The sequence below is a fragment of the Nothoprocta perdicaria genome, unplaced genomic scaffold (assembly GCF_003342845.1).
Source record: "Nothoprocta perdicaria isolate Ctin4 unplaced genomic scaffold, notPer1 scaffold_18, whole genome shotgun sequence".
In the NCBI taxonomy this organism is placed as follows: Eukaryota; Metazoa; Chordata; class Aves; order Tinamiformes; family Tinamidae; genus Nothoprocta; species Nothoprocta perdicaria.
This window is the reverse complement of record NW_020454982.1, coordinates 5,583,853-5,609,506: the sequence shown is the minus strand read 5'-3', so window position 1 is coordinate 5,609,506 and position 25,654 is coordinate 5,583,853. Positions and strand designations below refer to the sequence as shown.

General features: G+C 41.9%; 1 protein-coding gene across 1 annotated transcript in view; it reads right to left on the bottom strand.

Annotated features, from left to right (window-relative positions):
- ADCY7 (adenylate cyclase 7) overlaps positions 1 to 25,654 on the bottom strand; it is a 50,740-nt gene that overhangs the window by 3,684 nt on the left and 21,402 nt on the right. The window contains exons 3-25 of the mRNA XM_026036475.1: positions 22,533 to 23,058; positions 21,756 to 21,956; positions 20,117 to 20,281; positions 19,249 to 19,398; positions 17,010 to 17,158; positions 16,558 to 16,669; positions 14,713 to 14,840; positions 13,508 to 13,666; positions 11,556 to 11,688; positions 10,757 to 10,942; positions 9,792 to 9,835; positions 9,112 to 9,192; positions 8,890 to 8,962; positions 8,134 to 8,231; positions 7,368 to 7,452; positions 6,321 to 6,458; positions 5,404 to 5,466; positions 4,573 to 4,611; positions 3,211 to 3,374; positions 2,636 to 2,717; positions 1,926 to 2,081; positions 1,158 to 1,304; positions 642 to 749 (exon numbers count right to left, since the gene is read on the bottom strand). Coding sequence (XP_025892260.1) covers positions 642 to 749; positions 1,158 to 1,304; positions 1,926 to 2,081; positions 2,636 to 2,717; positions 3,211 to 3,374; positions 4,573 to 4,611; positions 5,404 to 5,466; positions 6,321 to 6,458; positions 7,368 to 7,452; positions 8,134 to 8,231; positions 8,890 to 8,962; positions 9,112 to 9,192; positions 9,792 to 9,835; positions 10,757 to 10,942; positions 11,556 to 11,688; positions 13,508 to 13,666; positions 14,713 to 14,840; positions 16,558 to 16,669; positions 17,010 to 17,158; positions 19,249 to 19,398; positions 20,117 to 20,281; positions 21,756 to 21,956; positions 22,533 to 22,703 — 2,832 coding nt within the window. The 5' untranslated portion in view covers positions 22,704 to 23,058. The remainder of the gene's footprint in view (positions 1 to 641; positions 750 to 1,157; positions 1,305 to 1,925; positions 2,082 to 2,635; positions 2,718 to 3,210; positions 3,375 to 4,572; positions 4,612 to 5,403; positions 5,467 to 6,320; positions 6,459 to 7,367; positions 7,453 to 8,133; positions 8,232 to 8,889; positions 8,963 to 9,111; positions 9,193 to 9,791; positions 9,836 to 10,756; positions 10,943 to 11,555; positions 11,689 to 13,507; positions 13,667 to 14,712; positions 14,841 to 16,557; positions 16,670 to 17,009; positions 17,159 to 19,248; positions 19,399 to 20,116; positions 20,282 to 21,755; positions 21,957 to 22,532; positions 23,059 to 25,654) is intronic.

Genomic DNA, 25,654 nt, shown 5'->3' with positions numbered 1-25,654 from the left:
TACTAATGATTGCACATCCCCACACTATGTGGGGCGTCACTGCTATTCCACAGGGTTTTCCAGACCACACCACATATATCTTTCTAAGGACGAGGCCAAGCTACAGAACTGCCCTGTCCAACCAACACTACACATGGATTAAAAAACAAAACGCAAGTTCAGTTGAAGTGTCTGGAAGGCCAGCACGATACAGCTGACCTTTATGGTCATGACTTTGTGCCTCTCCTTTTGTGCTCAGATTTAATTCATATGCTTTGTATATACAACACACGGACACATCCCGGTGCTGCTCACAATCCCGCTGCAGTGAAGGTAAAGCCTGAGCTGAGAAACCGATTTTAAATTCTTCCAAGTTACCTTAAATTCTCCAACTACCTTATTGGTAGAGCTATTCTGTTATGCATCAAGGGACACTAAGCTACTGGAAAAAAACATGCTGGGCTTACGAGTTTAATGTCTGCTGAGGAAAAAAAAAGGAGAAAATAGAAGGTGCTAATTCAATGGGAGACAATACCCCCCTACCATCTTTTCCCACATTTCAGAAAGTCACTCTTGGTGCCTCGGTGGCATTCATACCACAGCATCACCTCTGGTTATCACACTCGGACGCCAGCAGAGTCCTGAGGGCCCCCAACACCCACCTGGTTGCCCTCCTGGCCCGGCGTGACGCTGAGGCCGGCTGCTGCCATGTAGGTGCTTCCGATGGTCTTAATTTTTTCAACACCACTAAATTTAGGTTTTAACAACAGCTGTTTAAAGGGAAAGAAAGCAGAAATTGTCACATCAGTGCCACATCTCAGCTTTTAACCAGAAATCTTGTATTCTCTACAAGGAGCAGTGAGCATCTTTAGGAATATTGTCATTAATCACATCAGCGTTAGACAGGAAAGCACTGAGGAGCTACTCTACCAGCTCATGGGAGAAATGAAGCAACTTCTGAAATTCAAGGCTTTCAAATCATACTACTAACGCATTAAACAATATAATTGTCGCTCATCAGTTGGGAATATACTGTACTTCCAACACTGCAGGGCTGAGCTCAGAGGATTAGTTCAGACTAACACCTTTTTTCCTCCCCCAGTGCTCACAGATCCAGCAAAACATTTTATTTGTAGAAAATACATAATCTAGTCCATTTTTGCTAGAAGCTTAATTACCTCATCAAAATCAGCAATGATTTCATTTAACAGCCGCAAACATTCCAGGCCTTCCTTATTGACATCGCATTCAGTATAAAACACCTTAAAATCTGGTACTGATGCAAACATGACACAGACACAGTCGTAAGACTGATGATACCAGTCCTGCAGGAACATGATATATTGACACATTTTCAGCAGTTACCTTCCACCATGGCTAATGAAAACCATTGCTTGCTACCACTAACCAAATTATAATCTTTCCACGAAGTTATTCCATATCACACTGTAAACTAATAAATTTTATGATTTTTTTTTTAATCAGAGGTGTTAACAAAGCTGATTTGCTACAGAAAAGCCAAGGTATTGATTTATCTCAAAAGTCTTATCTATTCTGCACAGAAATCTTCAGTATTTATTCTTAGCATTATCAATTAATGTTTCCCTGTAACCTAGGAAATATTATCTGGTCCTTTAACTAACTTTAAAAGGAAAGCCTATCCACCCTAGCAAAATACAGTCTTTGCAAAGCAGTAAACCCTTCCTAAATAACTGCCAAACTCCAGCTCATTCCCAAAGCTGAATATCTAATTCTTAGAACAGACTTCAGAGACTGACAACAAAGCTGACATGTCCTGGATGCTGTGTACAAGATTGTTTATTTAAAAAAAAAAGATGTTAGCATGCAAACAAGATACAATGCGTATGCAGAATCTTAGTCTGCTCTGTGCCTGCTGTTACAGAAGTTCAGTTTCCTGTCCCTCACACAGCAGAGATTAAACACACCTCATTCCTTTTTTCGCCAATGAAATAGGCAGCAACGTGCGCTGGAAGCACGTTCTCCAGCAAAAGCCTGTTAACGTTCTCCATCGTTTCAAACTGTTCATGTTCTTTTTTAAACTTATTCTTCCAAAGACAATCTAGTCGGCAATAATAATCAATCTGAAAAATAAATATTTAAATTAAATGCATATATCATTTCTCTGAAAAAGCCTTAAATTATTCAAAATAAGAATAGAAGCAATAAGGCCTCTTCAAGACATTTTGAATGTGATAGTTATAAAGAGTGTCTCAAGAATGAAGGCCAGAAAAATGCAAAGTAGCCAGCATGAGTGGATGCTACTCAGGTTATTTCAGGTGTGTTTAGAAGTCTGACATTTTAATAACATAGTGATTATTTTTATCTTAAGTTACTGCCTGGGGTAAGAGGGTGAAAAATCTAAGTTCTGCTTTCCAATTTCAGAAGTTCCATTAGAGAGGAAAATTGGAAAGTTATTACAGTATTCTGACTTCTGGAATGCAGACACTACTGAAGAGTGTGAGAAGGTTCCTGCCATTCCACAGTAATCATTTCTGCACTGAATTCAACTACGTAAAAGAATAAAAGTATGTATCAATTTCTTACACAATTTAAATTAACAATACTTTTGCATTTTGTTTAAATCTACTTGCAGCAAGTATGAATGGAACGAACCTATTGCTTTTTAAATACTTACCTGCTTTGCAAGTAGAATTAGGGTTACGTAAAATAGGACCAGATATAAGTTAGTCATTATTCCCGGGTCTTTCATGAAAAACCTGAAAAAAAGAAAGCCATACCAAGTCATTTGGATCCTTTAAGGAAACTCCACATCATTTAGGTGTGGGGTGGCTGGAAGGGGGTGCCTTGTTCAGAACCACCAGCACTGGCAGCAGCTACTTGTGCTACAGCCACACCACCTCTGCAGAACCAGGAAGCAATACCCCGTCTTATTTACGACAGGCTTTTCTCCATAGTTTAAAAGACCAACCCTCTTAAAAGGCTGAGGTTCTTCCCATTCCTTCTTAGGATCTTCAGTGTAAGCTAAGCTTCTAGATACCTCTGAAGCCTTTATTTATTTTTAAAAACTTTTTCTTAATTTCACTTTTTTTCTTAAGGTGACAGCAGTCTAAAATGATTTCTGTGTCATTAGCTTTACAAAGGGCTTTCTGACTTGCGTGATCTTTCAATTTCAAAAACCACAAAGTTCACAAAAACCCGCGCCTCCATCAGCAGAACTCTTTTGTCTGTTATGAAAAGCTTGGCATGTACCTGGTATCATTCACAGGGACGCTCATGTGAATATGCTGGAGGGTATTGAAAATGATGAGGTAAACGGTCACAGCAATGGACAGCAGCAGAACTTTGAGTTCGAAGCTCATTTGGAGGAACACAGAGCAAGCAATGAACGCTAATATGCAGCAGTAGGTGTAATACTGTAAAAGAATAATTTAAAGAGCAGTTGCATAATTCAGACTTTATACATCACAGACCTTCAAACAGTAGCAAAGGCTTTAAGCTCATTACCTGCATCATTTAAATAGGAGATATATAAATCAGTTCATAATATAATTAAACCTTCAATAGTTGCACTAAGAAAGATCTATCGACTTCTTTTAGTTTACAGGGTTTTTTTTTTAAATCATTAAAAAGAAAGAAAAAAGGGGGGGATTTAAACAAAAAATAATCAGGTGCAAACACAAGCAACACCAGATAAAAACAGAAGAATGCTGAGCATCTTATCTTCAGAAGACTATTAATTTTAACAGCTATTTATTTAAAGTTAAAGACTAACTTAAAGCAGCCTCACAGTCCAGGGACTGGCCGTGAGCCAGGCACTGTCCCGGACAGAGCTGCCTGTGCAGCCCCAGGCACCAACAACAGCCCCGCGGCGCCGGGCGCAGGGAAGGGGCGAGGGCCGAGGGACACAGAGTGCCTGACCTGAGGCTCCCTCTCACCCTCCCTCCAGCTCCCCCAACGTTTCAGCCTCGCCTCCTCCAGCCTACAGTTCTCTTGTGGCACAAAACACCAAGTTATCAAACTTCTTCACCCATAACAGAGCAGGCGGGAACCACAGAGCCCTGGGGATTCTTAGCAAACTCTTAAAATTTCTGCAGAAGTCAATGAAACCAGCAATTAATAGGGTAAACTAGGAATCTATTATATAATGAACTGCACCAATTCTATCATCCTAAAGGCTCTGAATCTACTTTCAAAAGGTAGCAAACACTCCCATGCTCAATTAGATCCCTGAAACAGAAACAGCCACCTAGAGAACTCCAAGGCCTACGTGCCATTTCGCAGCATGCCCAAGAGCATCAACAAAGCAGTTCTCACCTCTGAAACACGACCCTAAACATCACCCTGTTCTACCACTTTTTCCTCAACCTTCTACATGAACTTTCATGTCTGAAATTTCCAAAAGGGTGAGATGCAGAGCCAAACTGCATTCATCACAGCAGTGGCAACTGGAACCTTTTGATATTACAAAAACTATGCTCTCTTTCCTACTTGAAAGCAGGGGGAAAAACAAAACAAAACAAAAAAAACCCAAAGCTGCCAGGTATTAATACTATACACAGTACTCGAAGACCTGGGTTTGAAGTATATAAAGTATATATTTCTAGTACTTACAGTTTCCTCAATGCAGTATTCAGCTGTATTCCCAAAAGGCTGATTTGCAAACATGCAAGAACAGAAAATTACCAGGCGAGTAAAACATGCATCACGTACATGCAACATATCACTTGTCACATGGCCCTGAATAGCAAGGCCCTCTCACTTGTTAAATGTTGTTGCCATGTGCACTGTAAACACATGTTGTTAAAAGCATATCCAGCACTAGCAGCTGGGGGCCAGGGAACACAGGAGCATCCCAAACATCTGAATGATCTCAGAACAGAATACTGCTTTGAAATTAGAGAGGTAAAAACTGAAATCTTCACACATAATCCTTTTCTATGCTAAATACATGCTTATGTAGATGCTAAATATTATTTAGAAGAGAGTTCAATTTTTAAGAGCCCTGTTTTTCCCTTATGATAGCCAATTAAAAGAAATACAAGAATATGAACAAGAATTTAGCTCATATATGCTAACATTAAAACAAAAGATCAGTATAAACTTAATACAGCATAAACTGTTTTGTATTGATCTCCTCAAAACACTGGATTTTAAAAAGTACTGAGTAACTAAATCAAGACTTAAGCTGTATACATGAGTAGTCCAGACTTTTGAAACATCTCAACATCAACAAAACCATAGCTAATGATAGCAAATATTGAGAAGTGCCAAAACCGTCTTGTGGCAGGAGTAGATTTTTCTAAGTTCAGTGATTTTAAAGTTTTATATCTATTTTTTAAATAAAGATAGAAGATAGAAATATATGAAATGCCATTATTCAACATTTATATACCCCAGCCAAGATGAAATCAATCTCAGAACTGAAGGCAGTGCTCTACTCACAGAGGTGGTGGTGTACAGGCTGTTTGACGCGGTAGCGTTTGCAGGGTTGTATCCTTCAGTAGTCTGTTTTGTTGGGAAGAAAAAAAATACATAAGCTGGTTAGTAAGCAGTCATTTATTTAAGGTTTGTTCTCCACACACTGTACAATGAGTCACGGCCTGGTTGCCCGTTCAGCAGCACTGCAATACACGTGTTAAAACACAATGAAATCCCATATAGCTTTATTTTATGTACATGCACATGCAAGGAACGAGACAAAGAGGAAATTGCTATGTGTTCTCTTACTTATTTTTTAATTCAAAGGGAAGTTCACAATATGGCCAAGCTAGTCTAACAGTTACTGGCCACAAACATGTGGTTCTAGTATCTCCTCAGCTCTCGGCCGCCGCTCCAGTGCTTCCTTTGGGGCTGGCTCTGCCGGGGCTCCCACGACCCCTCTGCGGGTCGGTGCCAGGGGCCAGGCCAGCAGAAAGGCGCCCTGCAACCAGCTCAGCAGGGCTCGGCAGCCCGGCTCGGGAACACGCCTGCCCAGATCAGGCCTGGCACACAGGCTGGGAAGGCCACCCCTTTCAGCAGCAGGTAGCCATCAGAGACATTAATTGCACATTAGGCTTATTTTAAAAAAATTAAAAGGAAAAGGGTTGTTGAACATGAGGTAACTACGAAGAGGTCTTGTTTTCAGTCATAGGGACCTATGTGCAACACAGCACTCAGACTGCAGCCAAAGGTGAGGCTGAGGCCAATGCGGGACCAGGGCTCGAGTGAACCCTGCACAGCCCAGCAGTAGCCAGGCCACATCCTCTTGCAAACCCGCTCGGCGGGCATCGGCATGAGAAAAAGCCAAGCACGCAACAATTAAGTGACTCCAACTATGGAGTTAAAACAAATTCATGAAGGAAGATAATACAACTACTTACCAAATTAAAAATAGCTATAATCAGCAAGGCACCTATGGTGATGAATGCTAAAGGAAGCCTAAGCAAAGGCATCGTTTCCACTGTTTCTGAGATAGCACAAACACGATGCAAGAAAGGCCACTGTTCTGAGCAGCATTTCTGTGAACAACATTGATTTATTTCAATAAGAAGGATAACAGACTTTTATATGTGGTAAGAAATATATATACATATAAAAATATTTTGTCCGTTATGCAAGGGAAAGTCAAGGCTCTGTGCAGTGGCCCCACTGGCCTTCTCTGGGAGGTCACCTCTGCTCTGCAACAAGGCGACAGCAGAACCTTCTCTAAAGAACTTGAGAATCGCCTCTTGCCCTTGCTCCACCACAACACAGATTTGACGAGCCTAAGGACACCTCTGAAGCCCCTTCCCCACTGCCAGCTGTTTCCTGGGCTGAGAAGGACTGACTAATTGACATAGTTAAACTCGGCATCACTGTAGACTGTTTCATTTATTCATATTTAAGCAGTAATTGTATGCATTTAGTAATGCAAAGCAAAGGAAATCCAAATGCAAAGTGTCCTAATTGATGTAATGGTACATTTGGAATCCTAACAGCTATGGAATTGCTGCCAATAAATTATTCATACATTTGTAATTTCCATGGGGCTTTATCAATCCATAACCTTGTATTCGTATTTCTTTTGAATTTAATATTGGTTCCATTATAGAAAAATCACAGGATTTACAACCAAAATTGTTATTATAAACAAGTATTTAAAAATTCTGAGAAATCCATCTTAAAAACAAAACAAAAACACCTACAGAAGCACAACATGTTAACGCCTTCCTCCCACTCCCCATTCTGGAACTCAGATATACCAAGAATTTTCGAACATGAGTATCTGAAGTTCAGCATCTAAGTCTATCTTTTGGACAGTGAAATATTCTGGTAACTTAAAGTGCCAAGTTCCTCTATCTTCCCTTGAAATTAATAGTTTTAATTTATCGTTCTTAATTGACAAATTACATCCATTCATTTTTGAGAACAGGAAAACTGTTACTTACCATCCATTTCTCAGCAAAACACACCAACAAAATAAGTGCAATTATGACTGCAACAACACCAAAGGAAATTCCCAGTTTTGCAGTTCTAAGCAGAAATAAGTAGCATTAAACAAAGCAGTGTTAAATAAAAATCTTTCTCAAATTGCATTTCATCAAGCTAATACTTGCTAAGATGCTTCTCAAGAATTAAACAGAATTGTTCTTATAGTGTTGAACAATGACAACATTGCACAGGTTATTTTTGTTCCCTTGCACAAATACAGTACTAAGATTTTTCACCCCTTTGGTGGCAGCTCGCACCATTACCCCATGTGTAACCCCATAGCAATGTACTCTAACAGCCATGAAAAACAAAAGTGCCACAAAGTTGCTCTCAGAGGTGAGAGTTGAGGCTGCAGGTTCTCTCGGTGTGGCAATCACTGAGCACACTTGATTTACCTAATCCCAGTTTCCTACTCCATATTCTCCATGTCCTTACAGCCAGTTATTCTTATAAAGCAGAATTCCTCACTTAGCTGATCACCCCATCATGTGCTCCAGGCAGTCAAACTTGATATTAAGAGATATTTCTGTTTCCTTTTCATACCAGTGTCCAGGCTCTTACCCCAACACATGAATCCACTTTTTCATTAAAAGGTAGATTAAGAAACATGTTCTTCTTATATCTAAATGTTCAGAAACTCCAAAAGATTTAAGAAGTTTCACGCATGTTAGAGTTCCATATAATCCATAGCTTACGTTAAAATATAAAAATACAGACACTTACTTTGGCATTATAAAGATCTGTATCAGAAATATACAGAGAAACACAAAACTGGCACACACGAAGTAACTCTTCAGTTTTAAAATAGGAATAGTCCGATACTGAAAAACAGGTTAAAATAAAAAAATAGAATTACCCTGAGATTAACTCTATTTCATTTTTGTGTTTACATATATGTGCTCATTTATATTGTACTATTAAACCCAAATACATAAAAGAGAACTAACAAAAACAACCATCATTGTTCCCACGTGAGCACTGGCTGCCAGCAAGAACAGCCCAATCCAATAGTCCAGGCTATTTCAAACCTGGAGGGAAATTGGCTGCAGAGCACTATGTAAATCAGGACTTCCCAGACAGGCTTAATCAAAACCCTTATGCAAGGTACATGCACACAGGTAAATTTGAAGAAATACATAATCAATTTTCTGTGCTGTGCCATCCAGACATGAAGGACAACGTTACCCAAAGCCATCGGTAGTTAAGGCTGCCCAAGCTCCTGCCAGCTCCTGCTCTGCAAGGGCCTGAGTGCAGAGCAGGGGCAGCCCCATCCCGCCCACACACGTGGCCTTACCCAGGGCAGTGACTAATGGACCACGAGCTCTGGTTGCCACCAGCTACCAGAGACCCCCAGGGGTCTGCAGGCATCTTGGGATCCAAGGCAAGAACAAGAAGAGACCTTTCAAAGGGATTCATTCTTACGCTGAACTGAAATGCCATTCAGAAGTCACCAGAAATGATCATTTTGCTCTCACCAACCTCTTTCTCAAGAGCAGGTTCTGCAAAAATCAGGGAGAATCCGCAGAAGTCATCAGATTTGCCACACCAGGGGCTGCAGTGAGAGAGAGAGGCAGTTCAGAAGGGCCCACAGCAAAAGACTGAATTTATTAAGAAATAAACTTTGCATGTAGACTTAAAATTGAGACTGCAGATTACTCCTGAGGAAAAGCAAGATCAAGAAAAAAATAAAACAGTGCATACTTAGTTGAACTGAGGCCCTCAATGGTTGACATCATTTCATCATAAATATCTTCCTCTATCCTTCCCTTCTGAGACGAATTCCTAAGAATAATACAAAGCCCATGTCAGCAATCATACTCAGAAACAAGAGATTGCTCATAGATATAAACTCTCATTTATCCAAATCTCTTATATACATCACAAAAATTTAAGTACAGTGAAATATACTGCACATATATGTATTAATATACTATATACTACAGTATAGTATATACACAGTATAAATAAATATACTAATACTGCAAACAACAACAAAAAGGCATTTTATCAGTAAGAAAACTAAGAGCTGAGGTAGCACACACGGTTACAGAATATACATGACTGTACTTAGACCCCACTGCTTCCCTGCTCCCCTCCATCCTGCTCTTCCAGCTCTGCTCCATGCTGAGCGGCCAGCAAGGGGCAGCCTGTCCGAGCGGGGCTGGGACACGGAGCAGGGAAGCTCCTTTCGGAAAACGCCAACAGTAACAAATGGGAACCAAGAAGCTTGTTCCAAGCTCAAGGATTTAGCTTAGCGTTATTTTAAGAGTGTAACAGTTACCAGAGTCATTAATCAACCAAAAATTGACATGTTTACAGTACATTCAACTGTAAAAGGAACTTAAGATTATATATTAAAAGGATGAAAGCACTGGACAAACCTATCTGAAGTCCTTTGGCGTCCAGTGGAACATAAAGGTATTTCCTAAACCAAACAAGGAATTGAGAATGTTACTTCCATACTCTTAATTGCAGACCACAAATGAAAATGAAGCAGCAGCTAAAATCATTTTTATTCACAAAAGTTCAGAACCATTCTCAAATACAAAATGGTCATGAGAATCAACCTTTTCTGCTTTGACAAGTTTCCTTTTTCTGACAGAAAGGTGTTAGTACATAACTGAACAAATCTAACATCTTTCATTTTCCTCCATGCAGTCAAATAACTATGATCAGAGCAGATCAGCAGCAGAGACAAGTAAACTGGAAACTACTTGTACAAAAGTGAACGCAGGGATTTTCACTTTAAAATTTGCTATTTAAAATTTAGTATTAAAATTACTGTCATCTGGTCACAGACACAGAGCACAGCCTTGCTTATTGTATTCAGGACTGCACCTGAAAGAAAACAAGTCTCCTCCCAGCTCCCTGAAAATGCAGACTAAAGGAGAATGAGTTTAACTGCTTATTAGCCAAATCCTGGCATAGATGGTGCATCTAGAGGGATTGTTTCTTTTCTAAACATTTTAAGTAATTGTTGAATGCATCCAGAGGCTGGGATAAATTACCTTTTGGTCAAAAACCCCAGCAGCAATCCAGACCTTGGGATGGAAAAATGTCCAAAAGAAGGAGAGTTTCAAAGTTTGACTTAGCGAATTTACTACCATGCTGGAGTAAATGGGAGGAGCATGCAGGATACCAGCAGAGTTTGAATGCTGTAGTCTAAGTTTTGGCAGAAACAATACTTACACTGTTGGCTTTTTGTCTACACTTAGCACATGCACTATTTATGTACACCTAATTAAGGGCAAAAAACTTCTACAAAAACGCCTAGCATATGACCTGATGTCTGAACCCAAAGAATCACTTGCAACCGTGAGATGCCAACCACCATGGCCAGCCTCACCTTCCTTCGCCTTCCCTGCGAAGCGGAGGAGTCGCTGCTCACACTCTCTCTGTGGTTGAGGTGGGCGAAGGGCCTGGCTGCTCCCCAGGACTCCAGGTACCGCGTCATCCGCACCGACGCTCGCATCTTCAGCCCATCGTTAACTCTTGTTTTAGGGAGATGATTATTTGACACACACTGTTTGGACTAGTAGAAAAGATACTCATTTACAAATCAGAACAGGATGTAAACTACATACAAATGAAGCTCTACTAACTGCTTAATAAGTAGTTTTAAGGATAAAATGCCTAACAGTTTAGTAAGACTCTAAACGTGTATCAGGAATGCATCAGCCATCCATGCTTCCTGTATCTCATTTAATTAATTTGAGCAAAAGCAAATCATGACTTAATGAATTTGCCTGAGCTGCCTTTACAAGTCTTTGCCTGTAAAGCTGTGCGGTTCTAAAGCTTCCTGGTTGATTTATGATGATGCAGGAGATCCCAGGATCTTATAAGCACAGTTTCCTTGAGGTCAGCACAACAGCAGGGCCGTACAGATCCTAACTCCTGAGCTAGGGAGGATCAAAACAGTGATTAGGAGAAGATCCTGCAAATGACAGACTCAGCCTTAGATTATATCTGTGTCCCAAGTGGGCAGGCAGGCACTACTCATGCAGCAATGCCACTGTGGGTCTAAAGGAAGCCAACACTTCGAATTGAAGATAAATGTATGAGCCACAGATACTTGAATATGTATATAAATACAAACACACTTAATATATGCACGCACACAACAAGTTTAAAAAACATATACATACCCTTGGATCGATCACTAAGTAGGTTTTGATGTTCATGGATTCAAGGTAGGGATCCCTCAGGTGCCCATTCCCTTCCTCTACCTCATAGGCTTTGCCTAGGTGATTTAACGTTGCTTCAGTGATGTGCACACGACTGAAAGGAAATCAAGAGGAGATCCACACGTGTACAGAAAGGTCAGATTAAGCATTTCATTTCCATTTCAATGGCTGCTGCTGGCATTTTTTGCACTTTTCAGCCATCTTGAGCTTTGGCAGCCAACTCCAAAATCTTGCCAGTGTTTAAAACCATACTAGCAAGCTATTAGCGGTATTTTTTTGTTACTCATCAGAATCAGAACCCTTTGAAGAGCAGACCACTTAGAGCAGCCCTCCCTGTCCCAGGCTGCTCCTGCTCTTCGGAGCCTCAGGACACAGCGCCGGGCTGCAGCGGCGCGCGGTGCCGCGGCCCCAGGACAGGGAGCTCCTCTCGGCCGCGTGCACGTTGGTGGCAGCACTGACACTGGCCGCCCCGCGCCCGCCACCACCACCCCCTTACACCCGCGCTGCAGACAAGGGGCCGTACGGGGGGGTATTTTAGTCTGCTGCTTTCTGCTCTGCCACTGCATTACAGGGCTACTAATGCAAATCATGTCTTAAACTGGAAAGAGGAAGAGAGACAACAAGGACACGCGGTCAATGGAAATAAAATATTTAAAGGCACAATTTTCCTGCATCCTTTTGACAGCCTTTAAACTGCCTTCATTCACGGAAGTCTAAGCCACATATACTTATATATTTAAATAAGAGTCTGCTACCATCTGTCCAATTGAGCGTTCTGGAAAGCTCAGGCTGCTCCTGAGGCTAGAAACATTCCCTTGACTTCCTCATGAGCAGGATCAGCTACCACCAAAAACTGGGGAACCCCAACAGACCCTTCCTCTGGAGGCACTGTGTACAGAGAGGCCCCCTTCCTCCCTCTGGGGCTCCGTCCTCCAGGAATAAAAAGTTTCCTCTTACTACTTTTGAAGAAAAACTGGCAAGTGCTAGACACGTATGGATATAATGAGTGTTGTGTTTCAGAATAAGCAAACAAAATTGCTGCAAGCTTTAACAGATAATCAAATATAAGCACCTAGAATAATTAAAGCTTTTAAGATGATGCAATGATGCCAAAAGTACTAAAAAATATATAGTTTTGTGCTTTCTTCGATCATGTTGTTTGCTTTATGAAGCAATAAAACTTCACAACCTCTTATTCTTGCTTAACCCATGGAGAGTCAACACTGATCAAATACTCAGCATGGAGGGTACTGCAACTCTGAACCACCCTCCAATTATTTGAATTTTAGTCATCAATGTGAACGAATAATTTCACAATCATACCCCCTTGCTACTTTGCAGAAATTCATGTTAAAATTAAGGGAATGTAGCTAAAGGCTGAGCAGCACATGATACGTTCTGCTACTGCTTGGCTTCGGCTCTTGCACGTCCTTGCCTGCCCTTCCCAGGCACTGATGGCAAACATAGGAGGAACACATGGCCACCAGTAACAGAGTTCCTGCTACTCGGATACCCCTTAGCAGGCTGCATTTTTTGATTATACAACTAATATAAAGCTAGTATGACCAATGCAAATACGTAGCTTCATCTCGGCCACATAAATAGCATATCCTTCATCTAAACTTGCCAATAAAGTATTATCCTTCGGCACAAATAACCAAACAATTCAACACAATAACATGCTGCTGAAAACATGCAATCTTCTCAGCTGAAGGGAGCACCAAGCATGAGTCACTTGCCCCAGAAGTCTCTTATTTTACAGTTAATCAAAAAAGAACCAGAAAACATTGACATTTGAAAACCACAGCTCACATTTTCTCCTGCTTCCATCAGCACACTTTAGGACCTGCCTGACAGCAGAGCTGCAAAGCCGAGACTTGCGAGCACGGAGCAAACGCGCACAGGAGCCTCACCCTGGCACTCCCGCGGACTCCATGCGATTGGCCAAGGACACGTCGTGGGACCACACGTCGTACTGCCACTTGCGCAGGCCGATGACGCCGCAGAGCACGTTCCCGGAGTGGATGCCAACCCTCATGTTGATATCCACGCCCGTGGCTTCCCTCACTTGCCTGCGCAGGAGGAAGGGGAGCAGAGCACAAGAGAGCTGCTCACATCAGAAGCTGCAAAATTCGCACTGCTTTTAATGGGCAAGAGAAAACTACCACTCTGCGTGGTTATTTCCTGCATTTGAAGACTTCTCAGTTTTACTGCCTTTGTGCTAGTCTTCCAAATAGATTCATTTTTGCATTTAGTTATTAAGGGAACAATCCAGGCACATATCAAATCCTGCTCTAATCCTGCTCTCTGTGAAACCCAGCTCAAACCAACAGTTCCGAAAATCTCTGAACTGGGCCACATTTCCCATTTCAAGGTAAAAAAAGATTTCAAAAGTGGAGAGCTCAATTACAACAAAAATCTAAATGCATTTCACATATAAATCAAGCTGTTATTTACACACTAAGCTGTTCCCACCAAAAACTTTGCTAAGTAGAAAGAGCGTATATATAGCAGTGCTTATGTAAAAAATAACCAAGCTGGAATGCAAAAATCCCATGACAGTATTATAATGCCCTAGCCAACATTGTTCTTCTTAATATCAACATAGCTGTATTGTCTTGTTGTATATCAAAGAACTGGCATTGCCAACAAAACTGTTTTGCTGGAACATTTCACACCAGCTGTAACAAAAATAAAAATAAAATAATGTCATTGGCATACATTGGTTTCGAGTAAGTGATTTAGCTTTCTGCCAAGCAGCTACTCTAGAATTAAGCAGAAGAAAGATACAATCTGTAACTATTACGTTAAATACTACTGAATCCCTAATGTAATTTGAGTATTAATACAATATTTAGCTTTATGTACCTACACTAAACTATACATCACTGAACATAAACGTGCCTAGGCAACTTATGTTTGGTTTTCTTTCCTTCTTCTGTAAGGCCTAAAGATATACTACAAATTAATATCATTACAGGTATACTAAGAGCAAACACAAGAGACTAAAACTCTTATGACCCAAAGCATACATAATTATCATAAACTATAGCTAATAAATTTATTCAATAGCTTCAGAACCTCTATATTTTAGAAAGTCTTTGGCTGCTATACTTACTTTATCGCTTCACACATATCGAGGCCCATTTTAACACAGTTTCTGGCATGAACCGGTAAGGATACAGGTAGGCCTGACACACAGTAGTAACAGTCCCCCAAAATTTTTATTCTCATGCATTCATTCTCCTGTGAAATAAGGGAAAACACATTCAACAGGAAAATACAAACTGCAAGAAAGCTGATGACTCAAAACCTAAGAGTTCCCTATGTCCATTTGAGGAAGCTGAGCCTCACGTAATGCTGCTTGAAGCAAACCCTACTGCTCTTTTCCTACATCCCAATGTCTGGACGCTGCTGCTGGTGGGTAGAAGAAATGCCCACTTAAAGCATTTCTAAAAGAAAAACATCAACTTCTCACTTTATTCTTTGCAAGTGTTTGCAATTGGGAAGTCATAAATAAAATCAAAGCTATGAAGAACCACCACAGAACTTACTACCTGCAACACGAACACTACTCGTCCGTATTTTCATCTTGCTGCTTAGCTTACTAGCAATCTAACAATGCAAAAGTGACAGTACATTTCTTATAGTCTCACAAACAGCATTGTCCCAAAACACACACAGAATTTAGGGAGAAATCAGGAACTGAGATGGCCAAACTGGTAGTTTTGCAGAAGGAAATGTTATTTAAATGAGTGAAGAGGAAGTGAGCCCACGGGGCAGTCACGTTGCTGCCAGTGACTGATGGCAAAAGCAGCAGCACCGCTCAGCAGCAGCAAACTTTCTCCTGCCCTTGCAAGAGAGGATCCTTGCAAGGCTGGGGAGGGGAAAGAGGAAGAACAGAGACGACCTGCTCACACTGCCTTTTCTTGTGAGCACGCATTAGGTAAGAATTTGGACTGCAAGTGTTGCAAGAGGGGCCAGGTTAATTCTGCCTCAGAGGCTGCTTGACTGACGAGCAGAGATGACTGAGTTGAGGGCAGGGGATCCCAGCCGCTGCCCTGCTGGTCTCACTCAATCCCCAGGCACCCTAATTTGCAGCCAGCCCACGTGGGTGGCAGCTCACCAAGCTGCTCTCACTCGCTCGAAGCCACATCCCTCGCTGTGCAAGGGCGGACACCGTTGGGCACACGCCGAGGACGGCTCGGCCCCCGGCTCAGCCCGTGGCTCACGGGAGGTTTGCAGCCTCCAGGGCTCTTGCACGACAGAAACGATGACCGAGAACACGCCCCGACACGACAAAAATAGCACAGAAAGCAGCAATCTCTTCTCACGGCTCAATTGCAGAGTTGCAAAAGTCCTTGAGTCACTAAACACAAATATTTTTCTAAACAGTTTAATTTCTCACTACAAATGAAGAACAAAAACATCAAATTTTGAAACTTATTATATTTCTGTACCCAAGGAATAGTTAGAAACAACATCCCCTTTTCTGCTTTCACAGGACATTGATTTTAATCTCAACTTCCACCGTAACACAAACGTGTGGTAACCAGATTAATAGTCATGTCATCCTGTGTGTTCTTAAGGGCAGTGCTGTTGCAATATGGCTAGTACAACCCTCTTATCTATTGGTACTCAAGGAATTTTCATAACAATTCAATTAACACCAATATTATATAAAGATTAGCAACGTCACATTTGACATATAATGTCAAAAAGATAAACTAAGCTCTTAGATTTTAACCAGAGTCTATTTAACTAAAACTGCTCTCTCAACATGTTTTTCTATTAATTTTACAGTTTTCCCATGGAATTTCAAACACACAGACACAAAAATACCATGAGCTTCCTTCCAGGTCCATTAAAGCTTTCTCTACCTGGCAGAAAGGCTGGCTGCTTTTTAATGGTGCCATTTATCCTTGTTGGATATGCCACTCAGGCAACAAACCGTAGCACTTACCTTTGCAATCTGATCAAACTTCCCAAAAAGTTCATTCAACATCACAACCAGTTCCTTAGGAGAGCAGTCACTGGCCAGGCGAGTAAATCCCACAATGTCTGCATAGAGAATACTAGGAAGGAACAACAGGCAAAAATAGCATAACTGAAATAGGAAAATAAGTCTGCTCCACAGTCAGTTTAAATATTAAAGCCCATTTAACAGAAAACATCTTTCCCTTTAGAAAATAACTCCAGAAGAGAGGAGAAGGAAAAAAAAAAAAAAAAAGCTTACACATTTCAGCTAGTTTTAGTATTCTGAACTAACATGCTGCTTTCTACCATTGAATAACAGGGAAAAAGGTTCACTATAGCCTGTAAATTTATCTCCAGATTTGAATTCCACAACAATAAACACTGATAAAAAGTATCAGTTTGCATTACTACAATTAGATCTAAAGTTCCTGCACTTACCTAACATTTTGGTGCCTTTTTACATAGAGGCTGTGGAAATTGTTGTCATGCATTTGCCTGTTATCATTGGTTTCCTTTAGTCGCTCTATGATCGCTAATTTCATTTCCATAGATATGTGAGCTGGCAGGATAGACAGAAGCAAATTTTCCTAAAAGGAGAGGGAAAAACTTAATGATGTAAATTCTTAATACAGCAAGCTTCAAACTGCAGGATTTCAGTGACTGTAGAAAAGAATTAAAAATAAAACCTCTTTATTCAAGTAGCTTTTGAGTAACACACCAAGTTCTCCAAAAAATTTTTTTTTTCTGCTTAGGTTTTCAAAATTAAACACACTGAGTTTTTAATTGTGTCACACATTTTCTTCCTGTCCCTTATGACCTAAATGCCACACCTCGCTCTTACCATGGAAAAAAACACACACACAAAAAAAAATTCAACATTACTTTTCACTCATCTGTCTCCTTCAGACTTATGTTAGCACCTTGTGACAAAAAAAAAATCAGATAAAAAAAATCTTATATTCTCTAACTGTGATCTGTGCAGTACTAAAACCACCTGAATTCTCAAATGCTGAAATAAATAGCTGAGAATGTCAAGTGCTGGAAAAGGGCAAGAGAGACACAAAATTGTTGACAAGATGCCACTATCATATAAATGAATCGGGACAACAAATGCCACTGCAATAAAGTCTTTTGAACGCAGCAATGGAATTTTTGAATGAAATTTATTCTCATGAGGCGTCTTGGCAAACCACTGGCACGGTCTGGCTCCTCGGCGTGCTGTGTGTTACACCGGCTTTGTCTGCAAAGCAGCTCTTCAAAGAAGCCCCCCAAGCTGCCGGGCAGAGCAGAGGTGAGTGGAGAGCTGGTAGCCTGTGAAGGGCCCTGCCACCCGGAGCCAACACGGCGCAGGACACGCTGCACAGGACGGCCACAAGCAGGAGCTGCCTTGGGCAAGGGCACCAACATCCAGACGGACTCTGCAGCTCAGCAGAACTCGGTGGCTTCTCAGTGCCGTTTTCTCGCTTTTGCAGCGTCCCACAGGCACGACCAGGCAGCTCAACTAGTGCCTGTCACCAAAATCAAATGGCTTGAGATCACCGTGGGAAGGGGGAGCTCCTGGGTGCCAAGTACTGACTAGAGCAGATTCCTGCTGTACTTGGCACCCAAGAGCTACCCAGGAGTTACCCCCTCCCACCCTAAACTCAGGAACTTGGTTTGACATCTGAAATGCAGTTGTCACCTCCTCCTTTTCCAGCATTTTTGCATTAGGAGATGCAACTCTGGGGAACAAACTCAGCTGATAGCAGAGCCCCACTGCACACAGCAGGGCAACCTGATACCACCCACCATCGCTTCCAAAGAAGGGACAAGGAACTTCAATTTCACTTCTCATATTTTCTTCATAGGCAAAAAGTGAGTGCAAAAGGATCCTCAGAATTACACCTGACAATTCATAGCACAGATGAAAGAGCTATCCACGGAGCTGAGCACATCTACACTTCAAACAAGCAGCCATGGAGGGAGAGTCAGTCACTTTCCATCCCCTTCCCTTTACCAAGGAGCCTGTGGGCAGAGACCTGGATGCTCCAGAGTAGCTGCTCTGACCAGCACCAGCTGCTAAGAGAGGTGCTCTGCTTTGAGCTTGGAGACTTCTTACAACCCTTCCTGTTTCTAGCTTCTTCTTTGCATATGACTTCAGTTTAGACTCCAAACAATACAGTCACTTAAAACCTCACAGTATTTCCTCTCTTCAGTCCTTATTTTCTCCTTCTTGCAAAACAAAAATAGTGTGCAAACCACGAAAAGACAGGAACAAGTAATAACTGGAGAATTTCCCCTGTGACCAGGGCAATCATGTCTCAGGTGCTGTTTCTCAGGGCATTATGGACACTTTCTTTTGAGTTACCTTAGGTTAGATCCCGTAATTTTTTTAAAACACTTGACCAAAAAAATCTGCCAATCAAATCATATTCCTGTTTCAAATACCATGTGTTTTTTTTCTTGTATAGACAAGCCCTGCACAGAAGAGCTTCCTCTCTTTAACTTCCTTCTTTTGTTGCAAATGGCACAATTTTTATTTTTCTTTTTTTCCCCTTTATTTCCTTTTTTTTTAAATACTAGAAAATTATCACAGAGATCATACCAAGCCTTTCAACTTGCATTAATCACAAACTTTATAAAATTATACTGACTTTATAGAAACAAGAAACTCAAAAAAATGAATCATTTCACTCACTTGTTGTCTCTTTTCGATCTTCAGTTTCATTCGGACCTGAATGCACTTTAATGTGTATCTATACAAGTCCCATGAAGCCACCTGCATTTGGCGTTTGTGAAAGGCACCCATCAAGTTACCACAAAGAAAAATGACCGCATTGGCAAGTAACTGCACAAGAAGAAAAACATTTACATACTGAACAGCAGCCAGGGAAAGTTCACTGCTATAATGATTATTCCCTTAATAACAAACCATCCCAGTGCCCCTTCCAATTTTTCCCTTACCTTCTCTCTCACGTGTAAATTACAGCTCCCAGTTAGTCACCATGTATGGCAGAAACATGGTAACTTACAAAGGGCTGGGCATTCCTTTGGAGCACGCTGAAACGCAGAATATCCTGGGCTATCACTTAACCTTTTTTATTCGTGGGCAGGTGTGTGGGATTCAGGTAGGACCCAGCCTCAGCCCACTGGCGTGACCCACACATGCACGAGGTGCGGGACAGGAGCTGGGTGCTCCTCTGGGCACGGCCGGTACCCAGGCTCTGCTGGCCCTGCTGGTCTCCCAGCACCCAGGGAAGCAGGCGGTGCCAGACGGAGCCAGGTAGGAGCTACCTGGAAGAGCTGGCCTGGGAAGGAGGAATGCAGCAAAGTCTGTCCTGTGCTGCCTTACCTGGTTAACCATGCTGCTGCTTCTGCTTAGGTTAGAAAACCAGGACGCATTAGAAATGATTATGTCTTTAGTAAAAATATGCAGATGAGCTGGGTGCCCACGCTCCCAGGTCCTGAACAGAGTGCAAGTCTGGGAGCTGGCTGAACATGGGGGTTTGCCAAGAGCAAGTGCTCGTACGACTGCGTTGTTGCTTAACCAAGCAGTATCTCCTTACCTGATAGAGAACAGATTCCTTTTCTTTCGGAGAATTCTTTGGCACAACAATGCTCAGAACAATAATGTGGGAGAGAGCAGAAAGACTGCTAAGTATGACAGCATCTCTCATCCTGAAGGGGAGCATGGTATAAACCATGAAGATAAGGAATAGGAAAAATGGCACCTTTAGAAAGAAAGAAACAAACAGAAAAACCCACATGTATTACTGGATACCTCCAAAAAATCACTACAGAATAAGGAGGAAAGCAACAGTATTCTCATTCATTTTCAGATCATACATATGAATATTGACATTTCAAAAATGCCATTAAAATATCAGGATGGCAGCAGTCTTAAAAGCCTCAATGGCATTAATAGTTATAGAACAGAAAACACCACCGTTTAACATCACATATCACCTGCAATTTGTTCAGCTGCCCTTGCCCTTCACCTGTAATTTAGCCATGGCAGCAGGAGGTGCACTTTGTACATTACGTATCAGGAACAGCACAGTGCAAGGCAGCAATATTGACTAGCATTAAATGATGCATATTTTCCAAAATACAGTGTTAATAATAACACCACCAGATCACTTCTGTTTACTGCATTTGATAGAAGGAAAAATGTAAATAACACATCCCAGTGGCTACAGAAGAGTCACAGTTATTGCAACTACCTACCTTGTAAGCTGCACAGGTTTCACAAAAATCCTGTGCTAAATGTACTAAAAAAAGTATCACACAACCGCAACATCACATGTAATAGCTTTGGAAATATAGACCACCAAATGCCATATCTGCATTTAAATGGTAATTCTGAAGTCAAAGATAGAAGTCTATATACGTAAAAATCACGAACTTGGGGTTCTCCCTTCCTAAGGTGAGATGTTGCTTAAGCTAAAAGTACTGAATAGCAATTAAAAATACATGTTGCTGGATCCACGCCATAATACAAATCAGATTTTGGCTGTTTAGCAGATAATTTATAATTTTCTTTATTTCAAATAAAGAGGGGAAGAGGAGGAGTCAGTACAAGATAATAAGTCATTTTTCATTTAATTAAAAATTCTTCTGTTTATATTACCAGAGTCTAGGAGGAGTTTCCTACAGATTATGATATTTTTGGCATCATGAAATCGCTGTCTTCTGATCAGAGATACTAAGTAATGAACTTCAGCCGCACCCAGCTATGCCAGGATGTGTCATTAATGCTTATTGTTCACTGCACCTCTCCCATCCATGTGAAAACACGCTCCCCAGGGCACGCCCAGCACACAGCCCTTGTAAACGACTCAAACACCACACTAACCCACATAGTGAATGAGCAAAGCATGTATTGCTAATGAAAAGTTCTCTTGAAGATAAATTCGTAGTAAAGGCTTAGTTGGCCAAAACAAAAACACATTTCAATTACTAACTGCGAGTACAACTCCTGCAGAGATTCCTACAGGTATTTAGTTTTTTCACCTGTATTACATTTTCACTGAAATAAAGATGAAGAACTGACTATGATATAAATCAATAAAAACAAATAGGAAAAGTGAACCTGTTGTGAAGAAACACAAAATTATGCAGTTAAAATGTTCATAAAAAAATACAAATATGCCCATACCCGTGTACATTGGTTATCAGTTCCATTGAATAAACAAAAATACCTACCTGTTCCCATGGTGGAAAATCATTTTCTTTTTCAAAAATAGACACATATCCTATGGTTACGAAGCTAATCCAAATTATAACTCCAAATAATGTTAGCCATCTCCGAAATAAGGATCCAATACATAAAAGCAAGTATATGACTGCAAATACGACAAGAGCAGTACATACTGTAATAATGAAGGCAAGGTGATCATGTCTTTCCTGCAAAAGCAAAACGAAGTGTTATATTTATTCTAACTTTCCCCTTTAGATAAAATGGAAAAAGCATCCATACAGTGCAGGAAACAGCTGAGACTGGAACTCAGGTTAGCATATTTTGAACCTGAATAGTCTAGCTGTAGCAGCATTAATTCTTAGCAATATTCACACATAGAGAGATATCATCTCGGGAATTTATAACCAAGGAATCAACACATCATTTCACATATCTTATTTTGAAAAGAGAAAGCTGAGAGAGGCAGAACATTTTAACTTAATTTCACGTTCTGTCCTGACCTCCTTAATAAGGATACTTACTTGCTGGCACAGCTACAAGTGAGCATGGAAAACAGGAGAGAGGAGCACCATCCCTCCAGGAAGGGCGCATGGCTCCGACCAGTCCAGCTCCTCTCCTCCCCATCCCTTCAAAAACACCCGCAGCTACTTGATTTCTTCAACAACACAGTTATTACACCAAAGACCTCCAAAAAAAATATTTACACAGTAACATTTTGCGTGCTGTTATACACATTCCTCATCCTTTACAGTACACAGCACAACTCCAAAAGCTATACTCACATCTGTGACAAAAAAGATAACGATGAGTGTGGTCCAGAAGGCGATGGCGATGAAGAGCAGCAGCAGCAGCAGCGGGTGCTGCTGGCTCGTGTAGCGGTACTTCTCGTAGAGCGGGTCTGTTATCTTGCAGTCGTCGTTCTCGTTAAAGAAGTATTTACCCTTCGCTGGCATTTTATCCCCGCCTGGCTGTTGCTTCTCACTCGGTCCCCGGTGACACAATAAGACACAGCTCAGGCTACTTGTTCAGAGCACGCTTGTGCACTTCCTCTGCCGCTCCTGTACTCTTCAGACACGGCGAGCGACCCGCATGCGGGGTTTTCACTGCTCCTGAGCATCAGCTTCCGATTTCCAACACAGCCAACAGCAAAAGAGCTACCCTCCCCGAATCCATGGGCTATTCATCTCCACCTCCATGCATTGTCTTCTGCATCAGCTTACACTCTTGTGGGGGCAGGTTTTGTCTTTTTTACTTTGCCAGTCTCTAACGCCTTCCCATAAGCTTGAAATTCCCTTGCTGGGATGAACTCTGTAGAGAGAGCGCATCGTTACAATGAGTGCATTGAGCTAAGGGTACACAGCTTTGCCCAAGAAGGAAACAGCACTTTCCTTAGACTTACCATCCGTGTGCTCTGTCAAGAGATACCCCCTCTCTGTTGCTGGTGCGCAGCAGCCCCTCTGCTCAGCGCTGCCTAAACTCCCTCTGTCATTCAGACCGCGTTGCCTTCCTCTAGCAGCCAAAACTCCCTCCCTACAAGAGGGCTGCTAAATACTCCTTGCTTCTCCGGGCAAGTGACGTGGCTTCCAGGAGCAGCCACGTCACCAGGCACAGCTACCACGGGGGTGGTTAGGAGGGCTCTGGGGGCAGCCCTAATGGGAACCCCGCTGCACGGCTCTTCTGAAGGGAGCTACATACAGACACACTCTCTAATCACAGCACATCCTCCTTGCCTGGGTTCTTTTCAATATGCACCTTTTGCAAATAAATTCTTCCTTTTTTCTTTTCACACTTTGTTTAATTAAAGGAGAAAAGATCACAGCTGTCCAAGCCACAACTCTCAGGCCTAAGTTTTTGACAAACAGAAAGGACACTTTCCATCTAACTCTATGCCTTTTGTTCAAGTCTAATTAACATCGTTCCCATGGCAATGGGCACCTTCTCTTAACGACGGACATTAAGCGATGAACTCTATTGTTAATCACTAATAACCGAGGGTTTCTCAAAGAGATTTATAAATATAGCTCACCCAATGCCAACAGAGGCAAAACAAAAGGGAAGGGGGTTGGGATGAGGGGAAGCGTGGAAAACGGGATTGCAGGCGAATTTTTACGGCAAGTTGCGAGCAGGCGGCTGCTCCCGCTGCCAGGCGGCCGTCACCAGGGAGTCCGGCAGCGCCGGGGGAAGGAGCTGCTCCGGCCTGCAGGAATGCCAGGCTCCGGTGGGTGGCTCGCACGGGCGAAGCACTCGGGCGGCCGCACGAGGCAGCCCAGGTGAAGGGCCGGGCAGCAGCCAGGCCGCACGCGGCAGGCCCGAGGTGGCCTCGACACAGGGGGGGCTCCTGCAGGAACATGGTAACTAGAGCCTCGTGCCCAGGGCGCTTCTCAAAGCTGCAACGACCACAAAGCAAAAAGGTAACAGGGTAGAGCGCACTGCATTTATTCTGTAACATTCGGAATGAATTCACACATACTGAAAGCTGAAGTAAAACTGAAGACTCAAAAATTTTATGTTTATGCATGCATACATGAAGAGGTTTTTTTTTTTTTTTTTTTTTTTTGTCATGTCAGCATCCCTTCCTATAGTTAATGGCACACCTAATATTTAAATGGCAATGCAACTATTTGTTATTACTGAGCTTTACTTTTTGGCTAGAAGGCCTTGCTTATTTCACTGAAAGGTTTTCTTCTTTCCCTGATACTCTCTGCCCAGGCACAAGGCTCCTGCCAAAGCTGCCTCGCGGTTTCAAAGTGGGCCTGACACTCAATCCACAGGAGAAGCAGAGAAGAAGTTCAAAGATCCTAATCGAGCCATAATTCACTTTCCAAACCACGCTCCTGACTGCAGAATTACCTCACTTGGGAGCATGCCTGTTTCTTATTCAGAAAGATGTATTCAGAGAGTGGGGCATATTTCAATGTGAAGTAGCCTTCGAGCACCAAAAGCATGCGCTGGGGCAGACTCGGGGCTGCTCTCGAGCCCCAGCCCCGAAGGCCTCCGAGCATCGCAGCGGGACAGGGAGGCAGGTCATCAGCCCCAGCCTGCTGCTCTGTACCACCGTGTGCTTGCCCAGGTAGTCACGGGGTGATTTCCATGGTGGCAGATACTTTCTAAGGTGAAATTTATTTTCCAGTTTGCAGAACCAAAACTATTTTTCCAAAGATAACTATTAAATGCTAAACAGCAATATGCTCACCATTACGGGGGAAAAGCAATCTTGTCTTGAACTACTTAATCTCAAAATCCCCCCCAAAAAACTCCACAGCTTTTCCACTGCAATTAGATTCTACAGTATCGATAAACAAACAAAATCAAAGACAATCTCACCTCTCCAGAATTGCAATACAGCTTTGCTTCAATTACCTAATATTCAAAAGACGAAAGAGATGTTAGACGTACCAGCTTCCAGACAACTCTGGGTACTACTAAGGAGTTTTACAGGACAAAGTCAGCAAAACACGTTCCTTACATGATTGAACCCTCTTACAAAATAGTGCGAGTTTGCAGACCTGTGCACTGCTCCACCAGCAGTCATCAATACACAAGCAGCGACTCTTGGGTCCAGCTTTTCCCTTAAAAAAACAAAACCTGGGTAAAGAAACCCCAGGACAGGGCTCCATTGCTTTCACAAGCATCGAAGACACTGCACAAACGCCACTTTCACTAAAGCAAACAATTCTATTTTGAACCAGTTTCTAGTTGCATCTTTCGTCCCACTGCCACTAAAAAAGCGACACAGCAACTTCCATTCTCTCTACACATACAATTAAGTTTTAATCAACAAATCCCTGACAACTCACCAGAGAAGCTATTTGCTAATCATGCCATTATTGGATATTAGCTCAATCAACATGTGGTTACATGTGAGAAACGTCATCAAAACTCATGAGTGATCTTCTTAGAATCC